At 39.1% G+C, this 25,033-nt stretch overlaps 1 protein-coding gene across 1 annotated transcript in view; it reads left to right on the top strand.

The window, feature by feature from the left end:
* LOC137256098 (tubulin monoglutamylase TTLL4-like) overlaps window positions 1-14,984 on the top strand; it is a 31,944-nt gene extending 16,960 nt beyond the window's left edge. Inside the window, exons 3-18 of the mRNA XM_067793797.1 lie at window positions 1,204-1,310; window positions 2,424-2,678; window positions 3,060-3,170; window positions 4,586-4,662; window positions 5,570-5,764; window positions 6,280-6,362; window positions 6,981-7,109; window positions 7,497-7,619; window positions 8,343-8,441; window positions 10,035-10,169; window positions 10,651-10,785; window positions 11,829-11,940; window positions 12,475-12,685; window positions 13,132-13,205; window positions 13,566-13,666; window positions 14,338-14,984. Of these exons, the coding sequence (XP_067649898.1) occupies window positions 1,204-1,310; window positions 2,424-2,678; window positions 3,060-3,170; window positions 4,586-4,662; window positions 5,570-5,764; window positions 6,280-6,362; window positions 6,981-7,109; window positions 7,497-7,619; window positions 8,343-8,441; window positions 10,035-10,169; window positions 10,651-10,785; window positions 11,829-11,940; window positions 12,475-12,685; window positions 13,132-13,205; window positions 13,566-13,666; window positions 14,338-14,506 (2,116 nt within the window). The 3' untranslated portion in view covers window positions 14,507-14,984. The remainder of the gene's footprint in view (window positions 1-1,203; window positions 1,311-2,423; window positions 2,679-3,059; window positions 3,171-4,585; window positions 4,663-5,569; window positions 5,765-6,279; window positions 6,363-6,980; window positions 7,110-7,496; window positions 7,620-8,342; window positions 8,442-10,034; window positions 10,170-10,650; window positions 10,786-11,828; window positions 11,941-12,474; window positions 12,686-13,131; window positions 13,206-13,565; window positions 13,667-14,337) is intronic.
* Window positions 14,985-25,033: the final 10,049 nt, after the last annotated feature.

The raw sequence follows: 25,033 nt of genomic DNA, 5'->3' as shown, positions 1-25,033 counted from the left end.
ATTGGCAAAACAACAGACATGTGTGACGTGATTTTGTAAACACACTGGCTGAAAGTTATCTTTTATTGTTTGTGTAGTTTCCTAAACATTCTCAGCGATTCTCAGTTCACAGATGATGTTTCAGAACGATCATTGGTGATTTGTGCCAAACAATATAATAAGCGATGATCATGATGGTACTGTTTTCTATGTTGAATATATATCAGATTGTGCTTACTTCTGAAGACATAATGTTTTAGATATCTGTTTTAATTTCTTTTAAGAATATAAGTAATAGAATTAACAAAAAAGTCAGAAACTAGCATGATGATGTGTGCCTGATATATTTTTCTAGAAATGTGTTTAATAAATGAGATGCCATTGCCTAATTTAGTCTGAAACTAAAATATTATAACTGTGAACATGATCAAGAGCACTATGTTAATGTTTTGATGTTCTTGATTTACTTTCAAACTTTACTTTGGAATATGCACATAACATTACATGTTTGTCTCCTGATCATGTTTCCTGTGTACTGATATTTTGGGGTGGTTTAGTGGTCTGGTTACGCTGGAAACTTGGGTTCAATTCCCCACATGGGTACAATGTGTGAAGCCCATTTATGGTGTACCCCGCCATGATGTTACTGGAATATTGCTAACATCAGCATAAAACAAAACTCAATTACCTGATACTTTGCAAACCAAACTGTTGAGTGTAAGTTAGTGTCACCCTGCAATGACAGTGTTTATTAGTGTTCATGCTGTTAGTCATTTATCGTGTCTGTTTCAGAATATTGTTACTGACTAGGGCATAAAACGTCATTCATTCAGACATTTCTGGTGTTATAAATACTTATTAGGCATACCGAATGTATATGTTTTATATCTGATATAATGACGAAAAAGTATTATGCTTGGTTGATGTAATGATCATAATCGGTATGTATGTAAACAGACATTTTCCTGTCTTCTCTGGGTATGGAGGAACTTAATGACTGACTAGCGTGATCCATTATTTGACTGAAACTTTCTGCCTTCGGGTCAATTTAAACTATGGTTCAAATGTTTTTTATTTAATATCAGTATCCATAACTATGTTTTGATATTGTCTTGGCATTAAAACATTTTTCAATATTGCCATGAATAAGTTATCAATATTGTGATATCAGGTGACGTGGAAGTGGTGTTGGAAATAATCTGACCTGAGATGTCTTGTTTACAGCGAGCGTCTGCCAGGTGATGGCGAAGCAAGCTATGATGATGACCTTGATGACGAAGACGACGGTATTGATGGTCTTGACGATGACTGCGTGTGTTCTGACATTGAAGGTTGGTTGACAGACATGCCAGATTGCTTTATCTCACCCACACCCACACCCACACCCACACCCACACCCACACCCACACCCACACCCACACCCACACCCACACCCACACCCACACCCAACTGCCCACCCTCACGCTCACTCAAACCCTCCATATAAACCTGATGTGTGCTTTTCACTATATATTAGGTCATCTCTTATTTTCCCAGAATGCCCGCATTTGAGCTTTTTGTTTTGGAGGGACAGGTTTTACTTTTTGTTAGTAAGACCGCTTCCCAGGGTTTACTTTTCCTAACTTTATATAAACATCAACATTCACATGATGCGTGAATGTTTGAAATCAATTGAAAAATATCGTTCTAGATTAAAGTCACAATGCAAAGGTTTTCCGATGCGGGATTGGAATTTTATCATCCGTAAGCAGACGCTCTACCACACAGCCACCGGGCCGACGAAGGTGGAGTTGTTAAATTATCTACTTATAGTTACTGTCATTAAACTGATTTTACGCACGCTTCAGTTATTGTTATTCAGCTTCATTATATGATCATCTACACCGTAATTATCCATCATTGACTATATATATAAAACCCTCCCCCTCTGTTTTTACATTGTCTACCAAGACCTCGGAGGCGTGTTTTCTCCAATACCCCTCACCCTCACCAACACCAACACCAACACCAACACCAACACCAACACCAACACCACCAACACCACCCACACCACCCACACCACCCACACCCACACCCACACCCACACCCTCACCCTCACCCTCACCCTCACCCTCACCCTCACCCTCACCCTCACCCTCACCCTCACCCACACTCTCACTCTCACCCTCACTCACACCCTCACTCACACCCTCACCATCACCATCACCATCCCCCCCACCCCCCATTCACCCACACCCTCACCCACCCCCACACCTTCACCCACACCCACCACCCCTAAAATACCTCTCTTCTTTACATGACACCCACACCCAAGCCCAGTCCCATCTCCTCCATTACCGACCACACAGACCTCATCAGCCACCCCAAGCACCCTTGATTTAATACCCAAACACCCATTTTCATCTCTGTCACTAGTTCTTTAACCATATCTTGTCCTGTTTCAGGGGAATCTGATGGCTTCTCAGTTGCCAGCAGTCTATCCAGACATTCAACTCGCAGTTTGCGTTCTACCAAACGGCCAACAACAAGTCTCACTTCCAATAGGACAGTGCCTGCATCTGAGGAGCGACAGAAGACATTCCTCCGTCCCGTCACAGCCTCAACCAGTGACAGGGATTCACAGACCAAGCCTGCCCTTCGACCATCCCTCTTCCCCAACATCCCTCCAACTATCAACTTTGTGTCTGAAGGAGAGAAAGGTATAAAGTTAGATTAGATACACACACTTCATGATTCTTTCATTGTAAGAGGTGGTTTGGCAACCCTGTGGTTAAAGCGTTTGCTCGTCGCGCCAGAGGCCCAGGTTCTATCTACAACATTGGTACACTGTTTGAAGCGCATTTCTGAATCAAGCCGCCATGATATTGCTGGAATATTGCCACAAAACCATACTCACTTTCATTTCCAATGTCAATATGTGAAACCATTTCATATTGCTGGATTATTGCTAAATATAGTTAACCAGAGAATAAAAAGTTTCTGGAGCTAGATATGCTTCAGTTATGTTCAATCTGATGAGTTTTATTAACTGCTGCAGACAAATATATGAAATAATGAATAATGCAATGTTCACATTTCAGTGGAGCAACTGCCATGGGACATCAGGAAGCTGCTGAAATGGCGTATGAGTCCGATAACACCAAATATTGTCAAGTCAGCACTTGCCAGAATTGGCTTTCGAATAACAAAAAGTAAGATCATCTGGTAGACATCTTGCAGCATACAGTGGAATTCAGTATCTCGTGTCTCTGGTAAAACCAGGGTGGAGTGAAAGCAATTTTCTCTTAGTCCCAACATTCAGACTGAAACCTTTTACCTATGAAATTTTCTCTCCTGTTTATGAGAGTTCTTTGGAAGTCCTTCTTCAGCAGAAGCTTTGTCGAAGATTTATCGCCAAACTTGTTTCCATACGCAACATATGTCATATTTAGGATTTCACATTCTCAGTAAAGTACAAATTCTAGTACAGTTTTGGTTGAGTCCCATCCGTGATTCGAACCCGCACCCTCAGTGTCAGGCACCTAATCGCCAGCACACAAAGTCAACCGCCTAACCCGCTCAGCCACTGTGACTTCCACAAAAATGAAAGTCAGACAACTGGTAGTATAGACTGCGTACTTTGTGTACCCCTCTGATAAGTGTGAATTGGCACGGCTGCCACAGCCGAAAGCTATGATTACACCATGCCACTTAGAAAGTGGTCAAATGCAACATATGTCATATTTCATATTTCACTTTCTCAGTAAAGTACAAATTCTAGTACTTTTTTGGTTGAGTCCCATCCTTGATTCGAACCTGCACCCTCAGTGTCAGGCACCTAATCGCCAGCACACAAAGTCAGCCGCCTAACCCGCTCAGCCACTGTGACTTCCACAAAAATGAAAGTCAGACAACTGGTAGTCTAGACTGCGTACTTTGTGTACCCCTCTAATAGGTGTGAATTGGCACGGCTACCATGCCAATTCCAGATTCGAACCTGGATGGGACTCAACCAAGAAAGTACTAGATATGACATATGTTGCATTTGGCCACTTTCTAAATGGCATCGTGTAATCATTGTTTCCATACTGCTACACCAAGCTGTCAAACACCTTACAAAAAATTTACCGAATTCTGATTCATGATTTGAAAGCATGTAGGCAGATTTGTCAGGATGTACAAACCATACACCTCGTCAGACCTGTCATGTGACTACACGGGTTGTACAAATGACTTTGACCCTGGATGCAGTGTGGTTGCCAGTTTGCTCACTGCTTCAAAATTTTAGATTTCCTGTATACAATTGTGAGTGTAAACAGAAGAATGAATTGTTAAAATAATTTCTTATTTGTAAATATGTCCCCAAAATAAAATCTTTCTGTATCTCTCTTGTTGTTTGGCAAATAGCTCAAATTTGATCATTTATATCATAAACTCTGAGTTACCTCACGTACGTTGCTATTGTAGTTGTTGTTTTGTTATTATCATGAGGGGTAATCATGATCTACCCTAGGACAGCACTTAGTTTCAACCACAGATAGTTTTTATGACTTTCATGTTTGCTGCTTGTGCATTGAGTTCAGATTTGAGAAATGAATTAAGTCTAACGATGATGTTCCTGTTTCAGAAAACCATGACTGGTTGGGATGTTTTGGGAAACACATGAAATCTCAGGGATTCAAGGCCATTCGAGAATATCAGAAAGTAAGTGGAGGGGATTGTAATTTCAAGAGCTACAGAACTGTTTGGGTCATTGAGTTATGTACTCACTTTTGTTCATCTGAATTGGGTATCCTAATTTTCCTTTGAGTAACCAAATATACTGAACCCACCTCATATTTGCCATTTTCTGTTAATTATCAAAATATGATGTAGTTGAAATGTTGGTTTTAATGTTGGCTATGCATATTTTGCTTGAGAGGCATATTTTAGAAGTTGGAAGTAAATAGGATATATGTATATGGATGACAACTTCTTTAATACTGGAATGCAGATTTGATGTTGGATATGAGAAACACAGCAAGTTTCATGTGCTGAAATAGAATCTCTCAAGATACATCAGTTATTTTATCTTTTCTCAGCAACCTTCATCACATTTTTGTGTGTACACATGTAAGATCATATTGTTTGAGTATTTACAAATGTTCAAGTGTACTTTTACATCCTGAACTTACAAAACATTGAGTTTTCACATAAATATTTTGGTAATTATTGCAGATAGGCAGTTTATCTGTACCTCTGGGTATCTGTTCTTTCTTCCTGTTTTTCTTTCGCTGCCTTTTCATCTACCACAATATTTATACGTAGGGATTATTACAGCAGTTTTTGTGTCTCCCTGATTCTAGAAATTGATCATAAAGTGTTTTGCACTTGAAATTTGACACTCGTTTCCTTATCTGAGTCATAGAATTGTGACAGTTTCACATGGTCACATAACTGTGTCAATAACTGTGCTTGTGTTGTCTTTGTGCAGACATTTTAAGGCATATTACATGAGAACCAATGATTTCATGTACCTTTATGACAAAGGAATCTACTGGATGCAAACCACCCAGTGAGCCCCCAGTTTATACATCCTCGGTAAATCACTGATGACGAATTTTCCTTCCAGCTGAACCATTTCCCCGGGTCTTTCCAAATTGGCCGCAAGGACCGATTATGGCGGAATCTCTCCAAGATGCAGGTGCATTTTGGCAAGAGGGAGTTCGGCTTCTTCCCGCAAACTTATGTGCTGCCACAGGATCTGAAGCTACTGAAGAGAGCCTGGGAGGATGGGGGAAGCAAACAAAAGTGGATCATCAAGCCTGTGAGTTCCATTGCAAAGCAGTATCGAAACAGTTGGCATCAGACTGCCTTCATTGTATGCAACATGTTTCATTAAACTTTCAAAGTTAAAATTAAACTTACCAAATTTGTAAACATTGTGTTTTTATCATTATAAACTGTTGGCTAAACTTGTCATACAGTCGCCAGCGGCTGAAGGGATGGTGTAAATCCAGCTAGGTCAATGCAGAAAACAAACATTCTGTAAATCTCCATGGACCCAAGTATGGTGATCTACCTTCCTGTTTATATATTGTATAGTCCAAATAGTGCTGTTAGTTTTAACTTTCCACTCTTGTTTTAATTGTAATTGTGATATCCTAGTTGTTGTACTGTCCTTTGATGACAGTTTTATTAATATAATATACTCATATTCCATTTCAATGTCAAATATGCTCTTCTCACAATATGGCTGAAATATTTTAACTCATTCATTCACTCCACTTAACCCTGAATATTATTGCAGAGTAAGTTAATGCAATAATATTGTATTCACAGCCAGCATCAGCTCGTGGAATCGGCATCAAGGTGATACACAAGTGGACACAGATCCCCAGGCGTCGCCCAGTCATAGTACAGAGGTGAGACGTACACCATTACTATATAGAGATCGTGCACATGTCCTACCATTAGTACATCACTGTCTTTCATCATTTACATAGGTGTCATTACTGGCACAAACTGGTAAGAAGTGAGATCTCCTTTTGACATCAACATACTGTGTCTTGCACAACTTATTTTGGATCGTTGACATTGAAGAGGGCTTTTGTTAAAAATATGAAGAAATTTGTGGTCTTGCTCTTTTCCTGAGCTCTTTTCCTGAGACATATTTATATGAGTATTTTGCAATTACAGGGGATATTGATGACTTTGTCATTTTGTGTTTTCTCTGTTATTAAACAGTGTGAGGGTTAGCTCTTTCGGCATTATGATCATATCTCATATATTAAATTGAAACGAACTGAACCGAACAGAACCGGACCGAACCAAACCGTGCTTTGGTAAGAGCATACCATTTCCCCCTTTGTGCATTACAAGGAATTTGATGTCGCCCAGACTTCATGCTTTTACTCCATGCTGTTGTAATCTCACAGGATTACTTCTGGATGTTTGATGGATGGATGATTGTGGTTGTGTCCGTGTTGATTGTGCCAGCCAGGCTGACATTAATCTGCTCCGTGTTGTTGTTGTTGTTCCAGATATTTGGGAAGGCCATACTTGATTAATGACAGTAAGTTTGACATGAGGGTGTACGTATACGTCAGCTGCTACGATCCTCTCAGAATCTACATATTTGAAGATGGCCTGGCTCGATTCGCTTCTTGCAAGTAAGTAACCTGAAACATGTTTTCGGCATATTAAGGGCAATAAGTGTTAATTAATGCGACATTTGCAATTACCCTCCCTCAAACTATGTGCTTTTTTTTTTTTAATGTATAACAAATTATTAATGCATTGAAGTAAGAGACAGAAAAGTGTTAACCAATGTGCAATTGATTATTGTTTGTTCCCTTGTATCTGGTCTTTTGGGGTTTTTTAGGCAAGGAGTAAACGTTTCACCAAAGCTTTGATGCTAAGGAAATATTAAATCACAGCTACCAATGTTAAACCTAACTCGAATATTTGTTGTTTTTAAGCATCTATTTTTCACTCAGATGTGTACACGCTGTGTTGATAGGTTGAAATCATTTCCAAACTTCCTCACTCACTTGCAGGTACTCATCTTCCATGAAGTCACTTAGCAACAAGTTCATGCATCTAACCAACTACAGCGTCAACAAGAAGAACACGGAATACGTCAGCAACGCTGATGACTCAGTGTGTCAGGGACACAAGTGGTGAGTTGGCAGCAGTCAAAACAAGCCTCACAACTTCTCATACTTTCCCTTGAGAGTTTCCAAGTCTTCTATCCAGAACCCAAGTCAAGGGCCTGAAGAACATGTTGTGTCTCTTTAGGCAGGAGTGTTTGTAATGCTTTTCTGTTCTCTTATGCCATTATGCTGCTGTGAAAATGTAGTTTGGTATTATTGTCCCCTGGCATATAATGCAGAGGGGTATAATCAACACTGTCTGTTTATCTGTCCATCCATCCATTGCGATTTTGTTTATGGAGCATAACTTCAAAAATGTTCAATATTTGTCAACAAGAACTGGTAGATATAACAAACAGAACTGAAGTGGTGTTTTTCGTTATTTGTAGTTTATTTCTGTGGGTTTTTTTCATTGCCCAAGGAATTTATTTGGAGAGTTTTGTTTCTGGGGTGCAATGCAAACACCGTTCAATATCTCAACTTTCTGTGTAGATATATCAAACAAATCTTGAAGTGGTGCCTTTTGCCATTTGCAGATTTGGGGCTTTTCTATTTTTCATGATTTTCATTGAAACAATTTGGACTTGGCTATAAAGATCAAGTATGTAACTCACAGATAAATAGTTCTTTCCAGTTTGTTGGGGCCAAAGGGATTTGTCATCCCAGATGATGCTTGTACTATATATTAGCATCAGAGACACTTGTTTACTGATAAAAAGACAAAAGACACATGTTTACATGATGTTACAGGAGTCTCAAAGCGCTGTGGAACTTCATGAAGAGACAGGGAATCAACACAGTGGCTATCTGGGACAGCATCAAGGATCTGGTTGTCAAAACCATCATCAGGTGAGTCACAACTCAAACCTGTCACATCCATCTCCTGTTGCCCCATCATCAGGTGGGCCACAACACAAACCTGACACCTCCATCTCCTGTTGCCCCATCGTCCGGTGGGTCACAACACAAACCTGTCACATCCATCTCCTGTTGCCCCATCATCAGGTGGGTCACAACACAAACCTGTCACATCCATCTCCTGTTGCCCCATCATCAGGTGGGTCACAACACAAACCTGTCACATCCATCTCCTCTTGCCCCATCGTCAAGTGGGTCACAACACAAACCTGACACATCCATCTCCTGTTGCCCCATCGTCAGGTGGGTCACAACACAAACCTGTCACATCCATCTCCTCTTGCCCCATCATCAGGTGGGTCACAACACAAACCTGTCACATCCATCTCCTGTTGCCCCATCGTCAGGTGGGTCACAACGCAAACCTGTCACATCCATCTCCTGTTGCCCCATCATCAGGTGGGTCACAACACAAACCTGTCACATCCATCTCCTGTTGCCCCATCGTCAGGTGGGTCACAACACAAACCTGTCACATCCATCTCCTGTTGCCCCATCGTCAGGTGGGCCACAACACAAACCTGACACATCCATCTCCTGTTGCCCCATCGTCAGGTGGGCCACAACACAAACCTGTCACATCCATCTCCTGTTGCCCCATCGTCAGGTGGGTCACAACACAAACTTGACACATCCATCTCCTGTTGCCCCATCATCATGTGGGCCACAACACAAATCATCCACATTCTCTTCTTGTTACTCACTCACTCATTTGACCTGTGATAGCCCAGGGTAGAATAGACCTTCAGCAACCCATACCTGCCATAAATGGGAACTATGCTTTTTGTAAGAGGCGACTAACTTGATCGAGTGATCAGGCTCGGTGACTTGGTTGACACGCCATTTTTTACCACTTGAACAGATCAATGCTCATGCTGTTGATCACTGGATTGTTTGGTCCAGAATCGATTATTTACAGACTGCTGCTATATACCTGGAGTATTGCTGAGTGCAGTGTAAATCTAAGCACAAAAAATTTGTGCAACTTTCATTCCTTCATAAAGGCAAGGAAATTAGCCCAGTGTAACTTAAGTGACCAGTACAGTGGAATGGTGTGAGGTGTTTGATAGGCTTGACTGTTGTCATGTCTCCATGCCCTGATGGCATGGAATAATGAAATTAGTAGCAGATGTCAAGTGCACAACTATTGCAGGGTTCAAAATGACAAAATGAAGCACAACCTTTATAGGTTTCTTTGTTAAATGTTGAAGATTCAGCTAGTAAATGAGAAAAGTCTGTATTTCAATGTACAGTTAAACTCAACTGGCTGTGCTCTCACTGTGAAGGTGTTGGATCTTGTGCTCAATCAGGGCGCATTCTAACTACGTGTTTAAGTATGGGAATTGTGATCATCTGAGTATTAGACTGCTTGATGTCTCTGAGTAAGAAGTGGTTCCAGCAGGAAATTTACCTGGGATAACCATGGCTTGATTGGAATCAACTCAGCCAATGTTTAAGTAGCCTGTGTGTAATGAAGTCAGTTGTCATTATGTTTAGGTTCTTATGCTCTATTTGTTCGTGTAGCTCTGAAGCTCCTATCAACAGTATGATCAAGTCGAATGTACGGAGTCGCTACTGTGTCCATGAGCTGTTTGGTTTTGACATTCTGCTTGATGATCACCTGAAACCATGGATCCTTGAGGTCAACATCTCCCCCAGGTGAGTCTCATAGATTTGTATGGAGGACAGGGAATAAGATGCTAGCTCAGCTCCCTGTAGCTACACACAATCTCTTTCTCTTGCTGTCTTCTTAGTATAACTCAAAAACATCTCAAGATACCTCCATGAAACATCAACCAAACTGTCCCGATGTGCCTGTTGAGTTTGAGTCTAAGAATAGGCGTAGTTTCTGCCCTATGGAGACATTGAGTTATTTTGGACTTAAGCAGCTTCTGTTGATTGGAAGAGGCGACCAAAGAGATCAGGTGGAAAGGACAGTTTGATTGCCTGACAGCTTCCATAATGGCTCATAATAATGATCACGGAATTGTCTGGTCCAATCATTTACTGATAGCAAATGTTTAAGCAGGCATGTCATGAAAATGACCAAAGACCATATAACAGATGGTCTCTGAGAAAACTAATCTCACTGAGTTGTGAGTCCCAGACTAATGAGATTTTCTCTCTCCGTTCCAACCAGCCTTCACTCTAACTCCCAGCTTGACGTGAACATCAAGGGGCAGATGATTAAGGACTTGATGAACATTGCCGGCTTCCGTATCCCTGACAAGGTGGACATCACACACAGTAGCTCCAGCGCTACCTGTGACTTGAGGTGAGAGAACCACTCTGTAGCAGCGTTTGCTCTAACCGCCGACCCGGAGCCCCAGGCCAGTTGTTATTGTATCGGACCGGCAGTTACAAATATTTGAAGGCCCTTGTGGCCCTCTTGAATTAGCTGGTTTTCTTTCAAAATTGGAATCTTTTCTTTACTTTTTTTTTTTCTTTACTAGCTTTCGGGGATTATCCATGAGCCATCAATTTGACTTCTTGGTATTTCAGAGCTTACACAAGTCTTTAATCAGTAAGAATGTCTCTCACTGATTGATTTTGTAGGAGCTGTATACAGTGTAGTCTAGTTTGTTTCTTTTGGTTTGACTGTAACAAGATGGGCCTGCAGATTTCATTCAGGGCCTGCAGATTTCATTCAGAGCCTGCAGATTTCATTCCGGGCCTGCAGATTTCATTCAGGGCCTGCAGATTTCATTCAGGGCCTGCAGATTTTAAAGCCTGGCGAAGCCAAAGTATTGCAAACACAGGTCTGTAGCTGACATGGGGAAGAAAGTAAATGTTACTTGTTTATAGAGTTGTGACGATACGCCCATGCCACGATACGATACGTATCACGATACTGGTAGTCCGATACATACGATACGATACGTATCACGATATTTTGCCCTTGTATACAGAAAAATAAAAGTACTGGAAATAATGTGCTGTTACATTATCATTTCAGGGAAGGAATTCTTCTCCCAAGAAAAATAAAACACGTCATCATGAAAGACATTTTATTAAAAATGTTTAGCATGTGTCAGTAAAGTAGTGTTTTCCCCAAAAAATGGAACAACAGGGATCAATATTGGCACAACTGGCTTTTTTTCACAGATAACAAAATTAATTTGTGAAAATTATCTCAGTCGGAGCAATATTTTGTCCATAGCAATATTTTCCACGAAAATCTAAATAGAAGGGGAGACGGTGTTTTCGTATACTGCTAAGAATGTAAGTATCGTGTTGAAACGATACACAAACGATCCATTTTGAATGAGTATTGAAGGTCTGTCCTATTGTTCATGTATATGTCTTGGCATGTTCCAGTGCCCATGTCCCGTCCAGCGACTACTGCATGGACAAGAGGCTGTATTCCCAGCAGTTTGCCCCTGACGAACGCACCAAACATGCCTACTACTGCCAGAGACACCAGGATGAGGTAGGTCCATCCAGTCACCTGCTGTCGTCTTCTTTTCATGATCGCAAACATTTTCGTACCCATGAACTATGGTGGCTATTTGCATTTGTGTGTCATGAGTGTCAATCGGTGTCTCGTTTTAAGAAGCAAGTACAACACTACCATTGCCATAACTTTCATGCCCCAAGATAGATTAATTGTGATTAAAACCTACATTCACTATGTAAAATGGGAGATAACATGTTGACTGCCACCATCAGTATACTTGTAGTATCAGTGTCTGCTTGAATTTGCCACTACGACTTATCTCCTAGCTATATCAGTGGTATTTCAAAACAGGTCTCTCATGTTGGCAAAATAAGCACAAAAAACAAATGTCTCCTGGAGTTCTAGTTACCACCAGGAGACAATTGCTTATGCCTGTTTGCCAACATGTGAAACTACGAGATAACTCGTATGGGCAAATTTGACTAGAATTCATACTACGAGTGTTCTCATGGTGGTTGTCACCTTACTAAGGTTCACCATTCAACACTCACTCAATCCTTTTTCCAGCAAGTCATGCAGACTATCATGGACACTCTGACTCCCAATGATGTGAGAACACTAACAGAATGTATAGACGAGGACAGTAGAAAGGGGGGCTACCAGCGGATCTTCCCCACGCCTTCCACCCACAAGTACCTGCGGCTGTTTGAGCAGCCTCGCTACAACAACCTACTCCTGGACCAGTGGGTTCAGAGGTTCAACCGCATGGAGCAGAGAGGTCAGTTTCGCTCCTGGACTCGTAACGTGGAGATCCAGCTGGCATTAGTCAACACTTTGCTTATAACCCTTGGAAATCCTGTGTAGAATTTGTTTTCAACAACCCAGTGCTTGTATCTTGTGGAGATTTGGTGTAGTCTAAAGCAACCCACATCTGTTATCAAGTGGTGATCTGGGTTAGAACTAGTCTTCAGCAACTTCTATGTGTTGTAAAAACCATCTAACTAGATTGAATGATCAGGCTCACTAACTTGGACACATGTCACCTTATCTCACCAGGTGGACAAATGCTTATGATTTCAGTCAATGGATTGTGGTATCTAGATTCAGCGACAAGTAGAGTTTGCCAGGTGGTGTGAAGTGATGATCTAACAAACTCTCCAACATTCAGTGCAGAATAACTACAGCATAACGAAATGTTAAACCCCTCACTTACTTGTGTTGCAGGTATCACCATGTTGCAGGCATTGTGTGAGGAAGGGCTTCATCAAGAGAACCCAACAGAGAGCCCCAGCCACCAGGTGCAGTAGTAAACACATGCTGTTTTTACCAAGAATGGAATTTTCTGGGATTTATCCAGGATTTCATCAAAGGTCTCACTGTCAAGCAAATAAAGAAAAAAGTGTTATGTTATGCCAAATTGGATTTTTAACATTCTTTGTGGCTTTTTACTGCAGACACCGTGATGTTCACACTGTGGTCCAGATTTGTTCCCAGTTTTTATTTAGGCAGCTCATTTATACAAGTTTTGTTAATACATCCTACAGCTAATAGAATTTCAAACAGTTTTAGGCTAATTCATGTGTTAAAGAGTTTTCAGACTGTTGCTGTGTATTGGAATTGCTTTTGTGGATGTATAGACTTTGTCTTTCATGCTATAGTGGAACCCGCCAAACTCTTCCATCATGACGTTCCGAGACTCCCGCTTGTACAGCGCCCCAGCAGTTAAAAACGACAAACTGGAAAGCAATCTTAAACTGAGGTAATTATTGTTCCCTAATGTTGGTGTTAGTTCTTGATATTGTCTTGGTGCATACATGGTAGAGTGTGCTGAGGTGGCCCAGTCGTTTAAAGTAGCACCATTCACGGTATAGAGGTGCCTCTGATGCCAGACTCTGATGGTTGTGGGTTTGAATGTCCGATTTTACTCTGGTTATGTGTCGAGGGTTGTCAGCACCATAAAGTGGTATATTTAAGATTCATTCTAGCTTTACCATCCACATCAACTTCTAAGTACACCTTGGGCTGTGGGGTAGCCTAGCAGTTTGCCAGGACTGGGGTTTGATTCCCCATGTGGGTACAATCTGTGAAGCCCAGTTCCCGTGTCGCAAGCTGTGATATTGCTGGAATGTCGCTAAGGGAGGCCTCACTCACTCGTTCACAATGCCACTGAAATACTGTCACACTGCATATTATAGTTTATGATGTAGATCCATTTGTTAGAACCCCATGTGTTATTTCCTGTCAAAATAATGACAATGTCACCCATTAACCAGTCTGCTTTACTGAGCTTGATTTGATTCAAACCTATTATTGTTTCTTAGTGTGTAAATATTCTTGTGTTTCATCTTATTATGGCAGTGAAATAGTGATTTTGAGAAATAATCCTTATCTTTCATCTGTATTGATGCTCATGCTTTTACCTCGTCACAGTGCCTCCACATCTCAGCTTCCCAAGGTGCCTCGGAGGGTGCCACGCCCCCTCCCCCCACGATCTCACTCCCAAACCAGTAGCACTTCGTCCCTGGGCTCAGCCTTCACACCAGGCTCACAGCCCCAGTCACCCGCCATCCGACAAGGCCTACCTCAGTCTACAAGGTGACATAATATCCGTCTACCCCCTCTCAAAGATATCTTCAACGGAAGGGAGCCTATGTTTACATCTAGGCGCTACCAGCGACACAACATTCAGCAACCTCTTCCTCATCGTCTCACCCGAACCACTCGATCGGGAAAGAAGAGAACAACCAGGGAACTTCTTTCCAAATCCGATCAGTTTTTCTTGTCATAAATTCATCGTCATCCATAAATCATGTTGAATACACAGATCTCCATTGTTGGGTCAAAAGTTACTGGTCAAGTCCTGTGATCGTAGCATAAACTAATTACGAAACTGCTGAGATTGTTCAGGGAAACACTCACCAGTAAGATGGTGAAACAGTGTTTCAAGATCAGATCTGCTTGTCATGACTTATAACCGATTTGTCAAAGATACATTTTATGATTTTACACTTTATAGTGTATAGTGGCTATTAAAGTTTCTTGTGCGCTTTTAAGTTGTTTTAAACATTTGAACAAAATAATTCATAGACAGCTTTGCTATTTAGAAATTAGGTCTTTCTTAAGTTTATTAGACCAGACCAATTTTATTTCTTGTTTTACGGATCCGCCTGCCGTATTTTTTCAAGAATGAGAACAAAAATAAAAATCAATTTCCCCCACTCAAAAAATAAAATCCTAATGTTTTTATCAGCTAAAAATGTAAACTCACAAGAAAATACATTTTAGGGTTTTTTTTACACATATTCATTTCATAAATTGCCAAAAGTAAAATATTTTGAGTATTTAGAAGGAATATTACATTGATTGGAAATTTTTCTTTTTTTTTCCCACCTGCCTTTAGGTTTTCAGAGGACAAAAATCCGTAAAACAAGAAATAGAATTGGTCTAGCCTTAGTAAAATATTTTTAGCATTTCAGGATTCACTCAAAATCTATCATGATCTCACTGAAACAGATGTATTTTGTTGAAACAAACATATCAATACCTGTCTCATTCATGATTTTGTTCAAAGAATATAGTTTAACTGTATGTTTTGTTTGAAAATTCATGCATAATATACGATATACTGTTATTCCATGCTTTGCCATGTGATATGGACACAATGATGCCTTAGAATGTAATTTTGCCAAAAAATGTACCAGTAAGTCTCAGAATGTATCCGTGTGAATGCTTGGTTATTGAACTAAGTTGTGGTGACACTTTACTGTTTGTATTCATGTATGAAAATATCTTTAAACATATTTACAGCCATTACCAAACGTTTGTTGTATGGTCTGATGTAGCACTTCTGCTACATTATAAACTATAAATGTAAAATATTCAAAGAATTCAGTATATGCCAAGGTAGTTTATGAGATATTCTCTCTTTATGTAAGGGCAAGATTGTTATTTATCATGAATTAACCAAACTACAAATATACAAATTACAAATACATTGATATTTTCCACCAGCAAAGTACTTTTCTTCCACAATGTAGAGGTTCTGTTTAGCAAGGTGCTGTTGTAAGTCTGAACGGAATAGGAAAGTATCAAATGCGTGCATCTATTGTCTGCTTCCTATACCTATTCTTGATTCTGTACCTGTTCTTTGAATACTTAGAGGTCTACAGTCTGTTATGTGACCAGACGGTTTTTTTCTAAACAAGGTCAACTGTCAGCTTTGTGTTCTGTCGTCTTCCGCAAGCTCAACATGTGATGTGCCATGTCTTGCCAGTGTTCTTTATGTAGCGTATACCAGCTTTAACTTTACTTGTTTACTGAATGCCAAACCTGATGTAAAGATTGAGTTGTGCCAAAGTGAATTGTCTAACAGGACAACAGAGCAGAGATATATGATTCTGTATCTGTGCTGATGGTTAACAACCTGCATACAACCAATGGCGTATATCTACAATGGAATCAGTGTACAGCAATTTCTTGTATAGACAGATTGGATCGCATAATCTTTGATGAATCTTTCGGATTATCTTTGGTTTTTGAAAGATGTTGATTCCACCTTATGTTGAGTTTTAATGTCATCAGAGGAGCATGTTCACTGAAGAAAGTTGATAGTAGATAAAGGAACAAACCCCCTTCTGGACTTCATTATGTTCCTCTTGTTTTCTCATGTGATAATTCCAGGCTTTGTTTTTGATGATTCCTCACTGATGGAGAGGGTTAAAATGTCTCCCTGGACCAATAGAACCAAAGTGTTCAATAAAACAGTTGAAACACGACACAAATATCCAAACCTAAATTTTGAAGGGAGATAATTCTAATGTAGAGTAACCTGCTCCTGATAACCAATTTACCACCAACATGATTCCTCAGCTTTTCCAGATTGGTGATTCGTTGTTGTCTGAATGGAATTCTGTGTTAGAATTATTGCCTAAGTGACATTTCTTTCTTGTCTGCTTACAACGTCTCAAATCTTTTGATCATATTTATTAAAGGTTACATGCAACCAAAAAATCAAACATAATTAAAACACAGTTATCACTTACTCATGATATATAAAATGCATGGCTGATCAAGAAAAAGAAATAAACAAAATTATAAGTGTATAAACACAAATCAAAAGTGCAATATTCTGTACTTAGGTTTACTTCCTTCGAAACGAAGCGGCAACGATACCGAACCCAGTCAGAGCTGGTGGTTGTGCACTCAAGTGTAACAAAGCCTTTTCATGGCCACTGGTTTATATGCTGATACGCTTAGCCAGCTCCTTGTTTATGGCTTAGAAGCCCAATGGGTGTAAATTTCAAACTGCATGTGATCAGTGATTGTAGGTGTGCATTGCATATTGTCATTAGCAGACAGGCAGGCAGACATGTAGGTGTCAGTTGAGTTTTCTGTGTGACAGAGTCTGTGCTGTGCGAACATATTCATTCCGCATGCACTTTGAGCACAGCGCAGCATAACTGTTGAAACCACTTTCCCCCCAACACTGGGGAAAAATTGGTGAATCGTTTTAAGTCTGTTTTCGATGATTTGTTTCGGTAAGTGCATATCAAAAGGTATCAGAATTAGCAAAGTTGTGTTTTAAGTTGCATGTGACCTTTAGTTAAATTGTATGAGGATTACTTACTCATCGTAAGGATCCTTGAAGTAGTTGAGATGAGTATTCTCTCATGTTTTGTTCTTCTAAACAGTTGGTTTTGAAACAAAAACTATAACTGCTATTGGTTTGGATATTTCTAAATATCAGTGGAATCATCGTCTGAGAAACTGAGATGAAGATTCTATTTTCAGTGATACTTGGAACTTTTCAAACAAGGAACAAAGGCTGCATCATACAATATAGAGTGCGTGAATATGTTTATTTACAAGCATTATCTTAGTTGTGGCTTCATATTAAGCAGAAAATATTTGAAGAAATTGTTGTCAATTGTTTTAGGAATTTTGCTATGTACAGTGTTTTGTGGAAAACAGTTTATGTGTTCACTGTGAGGATTTAGAAATGTGTATGTGTGTACATGTCACATGATAGGTGTGTGTCTCATGGCATGTGTACATGTCACATGATGTGTGCACATATCACATGATGTATGTACATGTCACATGATGTGCATATGTCACATGATGTCTGTACGTGTCACTTGATGTGTGTACTTGTCACTTGCAATGATGACCTGAAAGATCACGACAAAAATCAAGTAGCATTTTACCCCTCAAGATAACTGAAGATGATTGTTAGATAATAATTTTGAAGTAAAACTGAAATAGGCCTCGGGGCATATCAGATTCTTCTCTCTTCTAAGTTAAGTAGAAACATGCTTTGTGATGAAAAATACATTGCCTGCCTTTCAAAGGCCTCACATTTAGATTCTGGTATGAATTGGCTTTGAAAATGGATTACTACAAACTAAGGGCTTGAATCTAGATTCTAATGTGAATAGGCTTCCAAATGGATATCTACTTTGAAATGCCTCTATTTGTCCGTTCCAATTTCTAGTAAAGTATCTGAATATATCCTTTTATTGTGAGCAAAATGTTGTACTCTGCATGCAACTGAAGGGAATGCACTGAATGAGTGTTTGTGGCCAGCTGCTATATGGAGTTATCTCCCTTCCAATGATGTGCAGCTTGTTAAATTCTTAGAGAGAAACGTGCAAAATTAAATTTTCATGGCAGAGATTTTGTTAAAAAACTCTGTTCCAATTCTGGAAAAAGATCATGTCTTATTCTAAATCCATGAAGAAGCCATTTAATTGTGTGTTCTGTGCAGGTCATTCAGCAGTACACTATAGGTCAGTTGGTAACCTTAGATTATATACATTCTGCCCCGAGTTGTGATCGATGTAGTTTTAAAGGCATGCATACCAGTGCAACCTATTGGGAAAATATGCTACATAATATTTTTTTTAACTCTTTCAACAGTGCTTATCAAAACTGCCAAAGTTTGTGTGGAACACTTACACATCCACGCAACGTTTACTTTTGAACAGATTCAATACTTCTTGGTCTGTTCACCAAACACCAACAATCTCTGTGTTCTGTGTAATTTGTCATACATTTTGGGGCTATTGTACATGATGGAAAAATGTCCTCAGAAAAAAATGTTCCGGGAAAAAGTCCAAAATTAGCCTAGGAAAAAAATGTCCTTTGGAAAGAAGTCCTAGTTGGAAAAGGAATTTTTTTATGAAAAAAATAAATAGTCTTTTTTTGTCTACAATTGTTCTCAACCATGTACTTAAAGATTATACGCATATTTCAATGAAGTTGTGAGACCAGGTGCAGCCATGATGGATCTTGTGAAACTAGCCTTTCTTGTCAACACCTGGTGAAGTTAAATCCTGGTCAGTTAATTAAACTTTTAATCCCACCTGAAAGCACCTTTGTCAGTTTGTTCAGTTGTGATGCATCATGAACAGACTGGAAGCAAAACAGTAGTACTTAAGTATGTTTGATAATCTTTTGTTTAGTCTTGTGTCAGTTTTTTATTTTAAATGAATTTTGAATTATTAGAGATACTGGAATAATTGTTTTCTCAGAGTTATGGTATCCATCAAATCCAAAATTTTGAAAATCCTCCATATTTTGAAGTTTTGTTCATGTTTCATCTCATTCATGCCATTACTAGGATGATTTTATTCTTTCTGTTGAAGTTGTCTCAGGGGTAGGCGGAAAAGGGCCATTCGGTGTAGTCGAACCATGGCCATTGTGTTTCACATTCAGTCAGTTGAAATACCTCATTCATAGATTTGTTTGTTGATTTTTTTTCATTAGAGAAAGCATGTGTTTCATATAGAATGGATGAAAATAGTAGATGAAGAACAAGTCAGGGTTATCTTAGTGCTATGACAACCAGCTATGCCTTTATGGGCATCTAGTTTGTAATACCTCATCAATGAGACTGGCAGAATACGGAGACCAAGCTACAATTGGATGTATGATTTGAAAGAAACATATGGTGATGGCCTGAAGATTTGTTTTCTTTTAATAAGATGTTAGAGAGTTCCATGTAATGTTTATCCCTGTCTTAATTACTACATTGCTTGAGAGTAATCAGAAACAGGGACACAGATTGTTTGTAGTAATTTATATTCTGTTTCTCAAGGTTTACAGTTAAGCCAGTCTGTAGCAAGAAATTTCTCTCTTTTATGTTTCTGAAAGAGATATCTAGTATTAATGAGTGTTTGCAACTGATTTTTAGAGGTTTTTAATATTTAGTTACTAAGAAAATTTGATTTACATTATGTCTTAGGAAGTGAATGATGCTAGTGCACTTCGGCAGTGTACTGTCCTCAGTCGTGTGTGTATTTCTCCTTGATATGTATGAAACACATGCTGTAAGCTTTTGTATATAGATAGTGCCATAGAAACTAGCCTTGTGTGAGTGTTTTAAGGCAGCTGGGATTTTGTCCCATACTATTGTTTAATTTTCATATCAAGAATTTTTTTTTTGGCGTGTATGCAGTGTTTGCTTTTAAGTATATTTTTACAAATATATTTGGTCAAAAGTTGTGCTGCATCTCATGAAACAATTGTTGGATGAAAAAGTACAGAATTCCTTTCTCAACATTCCAGGTGAACTATATTATTTTTGTTATTACTTGAATGTGAGGATTATTTCAGTGACTTTTGGGGCAAATGATTTGATGTTCTGTAATATATCAACACAATATGTTTTCACTGAATATTATTGCAGCTTTTGTGATGTGTTTTGTTTGGCTTGTTTCAGAATTGTTGTTGTAACAGCAAACATGGAGTTAAGTTGTGCAGCTGTGATGTAATCACGTATGAGGTGCTTAAGGAAAGTTTATATGGCTTTAATATCCAGGAGTTGATATGTCCACGTATGACACTGAACACGTGACGCAGCATTCACAATACATCCCTACACATCTTGTCAAGCTTTACACAATTGGAAATCCTTTCATGAGAATGTAGAAATATTGCAGAAATACTTTCAGTAGTATTGGTGATTGTGAGAAGATTTTTAATTTCATTCAAGAGTTAAATATTTGATGTTTTACTGGTTACAGAATTTCTTTATTAAATTTGAGTAACTCACTTTTATGCCATGACATAACACATTATTACGCCTCTATTGATTAGTAGCCATTAATCCTGTTGTAACACAGATTTGATGATGTTTTGTTGTTAGCCTGTCACAAGTTTTTAACTTATGACAGTTTCAAAACCAATGGTGAATCGCAAAGGAAATTCATACATAATAAAAACTGATAAGGCATAATAAAGTTTATTTTTTATGCACTGACAAATGTCCAGGGCCACCTGATTGTTACTTACTACATTCTTACTGGTAGTCTATCTCTTATGGTGTGACAGATAAACTGTAGTTATGTCAAAGAAGTGGGTGGGTCCATAAATTTGAGTTTCATGTAAGTAGTATAGAAGGATATACTGTATCAAGGTTTAGAGAGGATCACACTGAAAGTTTTGATACAACCAGGTACAAATGGTTAACCTGTTAAAGTAGTTGAATGTGCTGGCCTGTTTTGTGTTTTGGAATTAGATTTGTTTATATTTTCCAAGATAGTCATATTTTTGTATATATGTAGTAATATATTTATTGTTATGACACTTGTTACGTACAGACAAATGATAAACCACTGATATCTGGTTTGTGGGTCTGAACGCTTTGACTTTGTCAATAAGGGTATGTTATTCTGTTTGCAACTGTTGCCATGGACAGTTCGTTGCTAAGGACAACTGTGAGATGCCAAAGTAGCCAATGAAAGTTTTGCCATATTTTATTGTATGCAGTTGTGTGCATATAGATGTATGTATAAAAGGTGTGTGTCTCAGGTGATGCTGATTGTTTCATATTTAGTTTGGTACAATGTTACCAAACGCGTCCAGTGACATCATGATCACCTGTAAATGACCATTAATATGGACTGTCCATCTTGTACACCCTACTACTATTTTCTTTAATCCTTTTCATTAAAACATCAATACAGTATAGCTGGAATATTAAAGAGTGGCATGTTAGATGGACCAACAAACCAGCAAACCAATGCAGCTTTTGCCTTCACTGAACCTTGCTTATTGTTAGGGTACTGGGTGATTATATAAGCATTGGTGCATTATGATGCATTACAGTGCATTATCTGTCTAGTTAGAATAGGTCCACATTGGCCTGTGTTTGTCTCCTGGGTTCTGGGTAGGAAAGGGTCCCCAGTAATCTTCCCAGTAGAATCTTTGTGTGTGTATGTTCATGTTCAACACAACTTCAATGAAAGCCACTTCGAGTCTTTCCACTCAGGAATCTTAGCTCCAAGACAGTCTTAAACTCCCAAACTATAAGACAGGCTTGCAGCAGTTGTCACCTTGTGAAACTGGTTCCAGATCAACTTCCTGCCAGGGCCGTGTTTCATGAAGTGATTGTAGCACTACGCCAGTAGTGTGACTGTGTTGAAGCATGGGGGTTACGATCACCATAGTGCTGTGGCAGTCGTAAGTTTGTGTTAACATATGGGAGTTATGATGTCAATATCCCTATGGCACTCATGAGGCTGTGTTAAAGTAGGGGAGTTACGATCACCATAGTGCTGTGGCAGTCGTAAGTTTGTGTTAACATATGGGAGTTATGATGTCCATATCCCGATGGCACTCATGAGGCTGTGTTAAAGTAGGGGAGTTACGATCACCTTAGCTTCATGGCAGTCGTATCTCACCTGATTTATACATATTTTACTAAAAGGCAATATTTGAGAGAGATGAAGAAAAGGACCTAGATTTTTAAAGCTCTCTAAGTGTTAAGATGGTCGTAAGTGACTTACAGCTATCGTAGCTCTATAAAAACTTCAAAAATAAAAGTTCTAGGTAACAAGTAAATATTTCCAGTGCAAAAACCCAAACTAATAATCAGTGGAGACATCTTAAAGTAGCAATACATGACTTGTAATGTTGCCCTTGGTGAAAATAATGAATTACAGATGTCAAGGATGGAAGTTGGTAGTCTGCCTCTGCTGCTCCATGACAGTGGTGTGTGAAAAGTACCCATTGTACCTTCAAGAGAAGGTGACCCGGAACAGTGACCCTGAAGCCTGAAGCTGGGACAGGAAAGGTGTTCTTGTATGTCGGCAGACTCAAAGAGGACCTTTGCATTGAACACTCTCCCAGTGTTACAGCTAAATCCTTCAGTAGACCAACGATCAAGTCTTCATGTCAGCTATTTGGCAGACATGGCAGATTCCCATTCTATTGAAGACAAAGAATAGTCAGTTTTTAGTGTTTAGTTTATCTATTTTCTTCTTTTTATCCAGTTTGTTTGACTCCTTGGTCAATATTACCCTTAAAAAAGCAATGTCGTCATGTTTCCTCTTGACTTGATATCTTTGATTTTAGAATATCGCCAAGTAGACGTTTATGGTTATGTCTATTTTTCATTTGAAATGAATATTTTTCAATCAACATTATATTTTATCTGAAAACTATGACCGAAATAAAACTAGTATCCTGTCTCATGCACTGGTTGTGTCTTATATGTTTGAATTCTCAGAGGAGTCACTAGTTCACAACAGCTGGTATAGACAATCGTTCAGTGATCTTCACGAGAGCTGATATCACCAAATTCTCCAATGATCCCAATGACAGGAGCTAGTATAGCCAAATCCTAAAATGTTCCTGTTCACAAGAGCTGTTACAGCCAAATCCTAAAATGATCCATTTCATGAGAGCTTATATGGCCAAATCCTACAATGGTCTCATTCACATGAGATGGTATAGCAAAATCCTGCCAAAATCCTGTTCACAAGAACTGGTCTTGCCAAATCATGCAAGCATCTAGACCATGACAGCTGGCTGAAACAGGTGCAAGTTGGCAACATGGAATGCTGTTTGTTAATGATGCAGCAAGATTTCAGCCACACTTCAATCCCCTTGTTATCAATTGCCATGAGTGCTCTCACTATCCTGTTTTGCTTGTCCATCCTACTATCAAAGTAAGCAACAGTTTTAAAGAGACACAGAGAAATCTGATTTTTCTAAAACAATTTTATCAACATTTTGCAACAAGAGCTACAAAACGAGATGTAATGCAAAGCCATTAACAAAAACATACTTACAATGTATTATTGTTAAAAATATACAACATACAAAATTGTACAATTTGCAGGTTAGCACTCACAACCAAAGGACAAATACCCTTATCAATACACAAAGCTTGTGAACAACTTAAGGAAGATCTAAACACTATCCACAAAAGCAGAAAACATTCTTCCTGGAACCAAAACATCCCTAAATGAGATTTTCTTTACATTCTCCAGGAGATGTATACTCAAGATGATCTTTTCAAAATATAGAAATGAGAAGGGGAGGTGGCAGACTGGTCATAATATAAAGGTACACTTGCAAGAAGAAAGAGAAGGGCTCATATATTCTTTTCAAAGCACTGTGAGTTTCGTTTTACGCTGCACTCAGCAATATTCAAGCTAAATGGCAGTGGTCTGAAAATAATAGAGTCTGGACCTGACAATATAGTGATTAACAGCATGAGCATAGACCTGCGTAATTGGGAACCGATGACATGTGTAAACCAAGTCAGTGACCCTGACCACATGATCCTCTTCTGCAGAGTATAGTTGCCTTATGTGGCAGGTATGGATTACGCGAAGCACATGTAAGTACTCCTCTTAATTGACATGCTTCTATAAACAATGATGTTTACAAACATCACTCATCTACTTTCAGCTCAACTGAGGTATGTGTAATTCTCAAAATACAGCTCAAGTACTACTGCAAAAAGTACAGAAAAGAGTTGTAGTTATGACAGCCATACCTATTATGACATAACAGATTAACAAACTGATATAGCCGTGACCATTTTCTGTTCAATATGTGTCCAACAAAAATATCATAATAGGGAATTAGAACTATTGGACCCTTTGATTATGAGAATGACTTTGGGTCAGTACTGGTCCTCCTCAACCTCTACTGGTCACCAAATGGTCAGGGACAGCGAGAGATAGAATTTGTGTTATAGGTCGCTTTAGCTATATTTCAGCAATATCACGGCAGGGAACACCAGATACTGGCTTCACACAACGCATCCATGTGAATAATCAAACCTTGGTCTCTCGGCATATGAGGAAACACTTTAACAGTTATGCTTCCA

The sequence above is a fragment of the Haliotis asinina genome, chromosome 11, assembly GCF_037392515.1.
Source record: "Haliotis asinina isolate JCU_RB_2024 chromosome 11, JCU_Hal_asi_v2, whole genome shotgun sequence".
Taxonomy (NCBI): domain Eukaryota; kingdom Metazoa; phylum Mollusca; class Gastropoda; order Lepetellida; family Haliotidae; genus Haliotis; species Haliotis asinina.
This window is presented reverse-complemented; position numbering and strand designations above follow the sequence as displayed.